Source organism: Diadema antillarum, unplaced genomic scaffold (assembly GCF_040938485.1).
Source record: "Diadema antillarum isolate AM-2024a unplaced genomic scaffold, OU_Dant_1.0 seq00000049_RagTag, whole genome shotgun sequence".
NCBI lineage: Eukaryota > Metazoa > Echinodermata > Echinoidea > Diadematoida > Diadematidae > Diadema > Diadema antillarum.
In genome coordinates this window covers 1,341,337-1,349,274 of record NW_027271158.1, presented here as the reverse complement: position 1 = coordinate 1,349,274, position 7,938 = coordinate 1,341,337, and the positions used below count along the sequence as shown (strand labels likewise).

The 7,938-nt window shown below is 42.0% G+C and overlaps 1 protein-coding gene across 1 annotated transcript; it reads right to left on the bottom strand.

Moving 5' to 3' along the window:
- Positions 1–464: 464 nt before the first annotated feature.
- LOC139725567 (GPI mannosyltransferase 4-like) lies at positions 465–4,101 on the bottom strand. Its single transcript, XM_071636656.1, has 3 exons — positions 4,006–4,101; positions 3,100–3,253; positions 465–2,194 (listed from the first exon to the last, which is right to left on the bottom strand). The coding sequence occupies exons 2-3, from the start codon at positions 3,221–3,223 to the stop codon at positions 465–467; spliced, it is 1,854 nt and encodes a 617-aa protein (XP_071492757.1). The 5' UTR covers positions 3,224–3,253; positions 4,006–4,101.
- Between the last annotated feature and the right edge of the window lie 3,837 nt (positions 4,102–7,938).

Sequence of the window (7,938 nt, the reverse complement as noted above, 5' to 3'; positions counted from 1 at the left end):
ATCAGGTTTTTAAGAGGGCCTAATTTTCATTTCATTTTGATTTGCGCATTACGAAGAAACTAGAAACACATGTTTATAATATTGAATTCTTTCCTAAATTATTCTAAATCAATTCGGGTATTTCATTTAAAATTTTACTGTGAAATAAAGCTTGTAATTCAACGAAAGGTGAAATGCGTTCTTTGTCTCCGAACTTTGTCTTGCAACTAGAGAGGTGCCGAGCATTACTTCAAAGCGGAGTGGAATGCTAGACATCTCATTGTAACGCCTTGAACCCAAACATGTGTTTGCATGAATTATGAAGAGTTGCCACTCCATCTTTGTAACACCTCCCTGGATAATGTCACATCTGAGGTAGTTCTCTGCCAAAAGTTACAATGATACCCTTTACAATTCCGAAGTCAAACTAAAAAGGCTACCAATATGGAAGAAAAAAAAAAGAGGAAGGAAAAAGGGAAAGGACATCACTGATTAAAGGAAGGCCTGGCCTTCTTTTGAGCCTCTTGGAATGCAACTGCCTCCTGTCCAGAAACGTGGCGCACTACATCTACGCGGTACATGTTGAGAGAAAAGAGAGCCGGGATGCGCTCCCGCAGACTCATGTTCCTGTAACTCCGGTGCTTCTCGGCACTGCAGGAGTAGTCTGGAAACAGGTGAGGAGGACTGTCCAAGCTGACGTGCGGGCCGAACGCCTTTGCGAATCGGTACGTGAACTTGATATTGATCCGACAGAATAGCACATCGTGGGATGCTGGGGCAAACACATACACCTCCTTCTTGAATGGTGCTTCCACTGGCGTGGCAGTGTCACTGATGAGCTTGTTGATGGTCTGATGAAGCGTGGTGCGACCCGCATCCCCCATGTCAAGGATTTCAAACCGGTGCGTCAAATTTGCGGCTGCGCTGTCACCAGTTATGTCCATGCCCCCTTGCATAGCCAGGAGGTATTGGGGAGGAGGAGGGGTGTGGTAGAAGACAAAGTAATAGGAGGAAGGATGCTGCCCTACCGGTGCTGTTACCATGGATCGGATTTCTCCTAGGGCTGGTACAACGCCACCCTGGAGCATGCAGCCAAACACCACACTAAAAAGAGCGTTCCACACAATCCATGGGACATTGGGCATACCAGTAACAGGAAAGACAACATAATTTGCATAGAGGAGAACTAATGGTATCAGTAGAGGCAACAGAAGCTTTGGATCCTGGATAGGGAATAGTGAGAACACAAGGAGAGGGGTTGTGAATGAAAGAACTAGAAATGCTCGACTTGTTGAGGACGTTATTGAGTCTCTGTCCTCACTTTCTTGCCCGCTGTACACCTGGTACACTTCAGACAGAAAACTTAGCATGAGGGGGAAGAAGAGCAGAGGCAGGTTAAACAGCAGGTGTGTTGTCTTTGGTTTGATCTCAATGGCAGCATCAAAGAAGTTGAGTTTTAAAAAATTGAAGGGGGCCACAGTCAAGTTGTTAAACAGATCAATATTGAGATTTTTAAGCAACAGCTGGTGGTCAAAGAGGATCTCTGCATCAAGGCTTCCATAGAAAACGGAGTCCATCAGCAAAAGGAAGGTTGCCATGGTAATGACTCCTGGCAGCAAGGAGACGATGTTTGAGAGGATAGTGTGCAGCGCCGTCACTCCAAACTGTGATGCTGAGCCGGTCAGCCAGAACACCAAAGGAATGAGTGCGAATATGAAGAAAGATGGATGATTAAACGTGCCTTCCAGAATGAACACGCCTAGCCAGAAACCATGATTAGGATTCTGCACGGGGGCTTCCTTTCCTTGCGCGTTGCCGTCTGTCCTACGCACAAATTGGCTCCTGCGCGAGTCAATAACCAGCAGCAGCAACAGGGCGAACGTGGACACACTGATGACGTGGGTCATGTTGCGGGTGAGGAAGACGAGTGTCACGAAAGAGCTCCCAAAGACAGTCAGGCAAGTCGCTGCGTCGAGGTCTAGGATCTGGCATGTTTTGTAGAGACAGGCATCGCTTACGAGAGACACTACTGCCATCATCACGCGTGGTGCAATGACGAGACTGTGTGCTGTGATCTGCACTAGACCAAGTCCACTCAGTCCTTTGAGAAGGTGGAAACCCAGTCCCGCCGTGATGTATGGGAAGAATATCGTGGTTTGAGGCTTACTTTCCTCATAGCCAGAAGCTGGAGGACCGTCAAACCCAAATATTCGAGCTGAATAGCAAAGACAGAAAACAAATGCAGACAGAAATGAGAAAAAAAAAAGGTCACGGAATTAATGATTTATAATCTTGCTTATCAATCAGGAGCATATAAAACCCTGAAGCCAAACCAAAACTGATGATAATGACCTTTTCACTTGGACACTATCTTCCATAAGCATAGTTTTCATCAATTGATTTGTGTGTGTATTTTTTTGTTTGTTGTTGTTTTGTTTTGTTGTTGTTGTTGGGGGGGGGGGGGGGAGTATAAAGATCAAGTTGAAGTGTTTGACCCGTATGAATATCGTTGTTGGAGGGAGTACAAAGATCAAGGTTGAAGTGTTTGACCCGTATATCATATTGATTAAATCTTGAGTAATCTGAAATATCCAATAAGTACAAAAAACCCCACATAAAACAACATATGGATCTCCTAGTATCCAATCTTTGCCATGAATTGTTACACAGAGCTTCCCTTTCCAACATAAGCTGACCACAGTGATTATAAAACTCTCCAGCCACTGCAACAACGACTCTTGTCATTAGTCAAGACTGTCAGTGCCTAGAAATAATATCAAAACTAGAATAACCAGGTATATTTTGAAGAAAACAGACATGACATTCCTTCCCGGCACTCATCTCAAGATGTCCTGTGTGTAATGGAATAAAATATAAAGGTGAAATGAGCATCTGGATAATGTAAATGTGGGAACTTTGCTTGATTTATTTTTCATGCTAGGGCAATTTCATCAAACACCAATTCACGCTTGTTTATCCTTTTTTGCAGATGAAAGCTTTTTTGCATTTATTTACAAAACACCTAGACCCCATAGTGGGAAATATTTTGCATTCTGTATTTTTTGGTGCTCACTCAGTCGTGTGAACTTTGCAAAAACACGGAACTGCAATGCCACTCACCTGCTAGAGTGTTGGTTCCTTCAAAAAATTCAGCTGGGTCGACATAGCCCATCTGTGGCCAGAGGCACCAGACAAAACGCAGCAACACCAGGGCACCCCAAAGCTTGTAAGATCCCGTCATCATTGTGCACCCTTCAAACCGATCTGCCAGAAGCTGTGGAAAATTACATAACAGGTGGCACAAGGAAAGCTTATAAAAATAGACCATATTGATACATAGAAAAGACTTGATACACAATTCCAGTTGGTGCCAAAAACATACAGACCAATGACCTCCCCCCTCCCCCCCCCCCCATAATCTCAACCCCACCCCCCTACCCCCAAAAAATGTCAATTGATTTAGACAAAACTGTTTATTCTGAAGTCACACTTGATTGATTTCATGACCAGAGAAAAATCTCACATAATCAGGTGCGGTTAAGGTGCAGCCCTGGCTCCACCACCCCTCCCCTCCAAGTCGAGAGAGCACATGAACTTGAACTTAAGTTGAAGCCAGACAGACTTGACTGCGGAAATATTCTCTTTTTTGTCTTTTTTATTAGACTATGACTTTTCTCTTCACATCCTAACGGCCGGCCCTAGCCAGCCTGGCCCATATTATAATTATTAGAACGGCTATTAAAGATTATACGACCGCGATACTGGAGTAACATTAAACAATATCAAGTAAATTATTCGGCAATTTTGCACTACACAATTGCCAATTAGAAGGTCGATTCTTTAAGAGTATTCTAATTTCACAAACACAAAGATCTATATATGGGGCTACATATCAGGCCCTTGTCCTCTTGTACCAATGTCACGTGTTAAACGACTATGAACGTGAAGGTTTCTGGGTAAGGAAACACAGTTTCAATAGTCCAACACGTCTGCTACAACTGTTATCTTGTACAAAGAAGGAATTACCTCGTTATCTACCAAATTTACGAAGAGGCTCAGGCGTTTCTGCCGCTAACTTTGTGGCCAATCACCGTGCACGAGTAACAGTTGACTACGTACGAATGAAGGTGTGATGCATGCTCGCTCTCCTCCAACGTCTCCCGATCCCAGATCCACCAGCTCCTCCGCGCACGATCCCCAGGTACCTGTGCAGCTCGGCTTGGTAGTGTAGGCGGGGCTCTACCACGGTGGGCTCTGCAAACAACCGGCCTTGCGTGCGAGCTCCGGTAATCAATTTATCAGACTAATTCAGAGACTTATCTCCCGTTTTCGACGGGAGATCTCCCGCCGAAAACGCATTTTTGCAAAATCTCCCGTTCTCCCGTTTGAGATTTAATTTCTCCCGCCCTGGCTCTGTGTCTCCCGTTCGAAAGGATTTCTTACTTATTGCTATTCATGGGTGTATGCAAGGGGGGGTCGGGAGGGTCGTACGACCCCCCCCCCCAAAATTTTCAAAAGGTCCACTTTTTGTGTCAGACATTTATGTTTTTCGAGGGCTTTTTACCCTGTATACAACAGGGGAAAAAAGTGACCAGGTGGTGTTCTAGCAAATTGTCAAAAACGTCGTAAATTTCGTAACTTAGTTTTAATCTGCCATAACTTATTTCTTCTAATTATAGGCTTAAGCCGCACTGCCATGTTTATTGATTTTCCTGTCTCCCATCAGCAACTCATCAAACTAGTTGCCTAGACTACACACTTACAGCCGGCCTTATTACCCGCGAATTACCCTATGACAACCGCGGCCGTTTGAATTATGGCCTAACCTATATTGTCCTGTAAGGAGAATGTTATAATACTCATGTTTTCAACTCCTGTCCTTTTGGATTGAGATTGAAGTGCATATTCTACTTTCTTACTACGTTTGGAGGCAAAGTTAGGCAGGATTGACTAGCTCTGGGAGTATCGTCAACTCTGGAATACTTGTATTAAATGGTCCGCAAAACTTTTTACTATATACTCTAGGATTTAATAGGAAGGTGTAGCTAGTCAGCAACTTTTTTTAAATGCAGTTTTCAACTTACCGATTGACAAACTTGAAAGTGACCAACTCAGGTTTTATCACCAGTTTTAACATAAATGAGTTTTTCTAAGTATGCCAAAAAAGTCACTTTTGTATGCACCAGATGGCCCCATTTTAAGATATAAAATTCAAAACTCCCCACCGTGGGAGGGGGGACACCCCCCTCCCACACCATCCCCCGCTTGGTCGCTCCGCTCCCTCGCAAAGGTAAAGGTTCAAAAATTGTGATTACGACCCCCAAGAAAAAATCCTGGCTACATCACCCCTGGACCAACTCAGGTTTTATCACCAGTTTTAACATAAATGGGTTCTTTTCTAAGTATGCCGAAAAAGTCACTTTTGTATGCACCAAATGATCCCATTTTAAGATATAAAATTCAAAAACTCCCTACCGTGGGAGGGGGGACACCCCCCTCCCACACCCTCCCCCCCCCCCCCTCGGTCGGTCCGCTCCCTCGCAAAAGGTCCAAAAATTGTGATTACGACCCCCCCAGAAAAAATCCTGGATACACCCCTGCTATTTTATGTTGCAAAAAATAAGCCTTACATAGCACCAGAGAGCATCTAGAACCCTGGGAACTTCGTGCTTCGCACACATCAACTTGGAGTCTCCCGTTTGCTAGGGGTTTCAGGCGGGAGAATCTCCAGATCAGAAGGTGCTTTGGGTTGGAGTCTCTGCTAATTACCAACTTGAAAATAGAAATCACGTATAAATATAGGGGGAAAAACAACATAAAATGAGCATACTATACAATAGATGTTACATGAAACCAACAATTTAGCTCAACCACCTGCTAATCAACGTTTCATATTGGTAAAAATTTACCCCGCCAAAACTAATACGTTGGCCCTAATGAAACAATGATAAAAACACATACTCACACACACAAACCAATGTACTTGTCAAGTTACATCATCAAATAATAGAATAAGTAAGGAAACAAAGGTTAAACATACTTGTAATTCGGAAACTGCTTAGCTAGGAAAAGTACACCGCAAAATTAGGGCGTTATACTGCTGCTATCTACATTATACGATGCGGCAGGTGCATCCTTTTCGCGGAGGGCGGACCACTGCCCTTGGTTATGTGAAAAATACCACCGGAGGTTACAGAGATCCCGAATTTCAACAGTATAGCTATAGGCATAGGTAAGTATAATTTCCTATGCAGGGGCTGATCTAAGAATTCCGTAAAGAGGAGGCAACTTTGCAAAATTAAAGGGGAGGCGCATGCTCCCCCCCCCCCCATTTGTTTCTTCCTATTTCTTTTGTTTAAAAAAAAGTAAAAAAAAAAGAGGGGTCGCGCGCTTCGTGCGCCCCCTCTGGACCCGCCACTGCTATGGATGTTCAAAAGAATTCCACTAGTGTATTGGTCCCTTTGAAACAATCTTGGCGTTTGATGCCTTGTCATCTCTCTGAGCAATCTGAAGATTCATTGAAACGCTAACAAATTGATGGATATCAATATTATATTTTGTTTGATGAATGAAATGAAACTTCACCTAATGATAATGCATAGGGCCTACACAAAAGTCAATCCTGTCCAAAAAATATGCACAAAACTGTAAATCTGACCCGTATGACCTATGCTGTGAAAATGTTTTATGTACCCTCCTGGAATGCCGATCTTAGACCTTTTCCTGATATATGGTAGGCCCGTAATTTTCAAGAATAGCTCTTTATGAATTCGTATGTCATGAATTATGATCCTTTGTACAGATAATGTCCAGTTAGTTAATTTTGAGTCAAGTATTTCAGCATTATTTGTGCAATTTCTATCCCCGTGTACATCTTTACCAATATCTACGCTAAAAGTATTGGGAAGGTGAACCATCATACAAACATAGTTCCCTATAATGAGTGGCTGGTCATTATGAAGTGAGATACTGAATCCTATATGTCATCCTACCTGCAGGGTAGATTCACTATTAGGGCACATTTCAAATAGGCCTCTTTTTGAGTGACGGCATCAAATAATGGGGTCAAAGGGAATAAGACTCTCGTGACTCTCGAACCTTCTAATAGCCTTGAAAGTACATATGAATTAGTGCCAGAGGTCAAAGGACTCGCATTATGTGTGTGTGTGTGTATGTGTGTGCATATGTATGTATGTATATATATATACAAACACACACACACACACACACACATATATATATATTATATATATATATATATATATGTATGTATATATATATATACATATACATGTACATACATACATATATATTATGATTATATAGAGTTTAAAAATAAATAAGTCAGACGTAAAACGCCGACAATATAGGTGTAAGAAGAAAATAATGATGTCAAAGGGTTGAATGCTAGAATGAGATGTCGTTATTTGACTGATATTCATATTCCATTTCAAACTATCCTTCATCTGTCTTTATCATCTCTAACATTTCTACCTCGGATATTTTCCCCTCTGGCTTTTTTGTCTCCCACATTTTTCTCTCCATCTCTATCTCTCTCTCTCTCCCTCTCTCTACATTTTCTTCATTTCTACCTGGCAGCTGACTGCATTCTGAACACCCTGAACACCAATATAGGCCTGTATTTTATTCCATTAAGACAATACAATGTTTTGGCAGTTTGCATAGATGAATAGATATGTTTTCACTATTTTTCCAGAGCTGTGCAATTGTGATTTTTTTTCTGTCACATATTACTCAGAAAGACTGCACTATATATAATCAGTAAGTTCTAAACGATATTTTTCAAATCTTTTTAACCACTTACTTGAAGAAAAATATCTTCATTGTTTATGGTAGTGATTTCTGTGACAATAAAATGCTTGAGTTCACTTTCCTTTGTGAATTACCACGTTTTCTTCAAATCGTTTAAAATAAAAATAAAACTTACAGTATACGGCA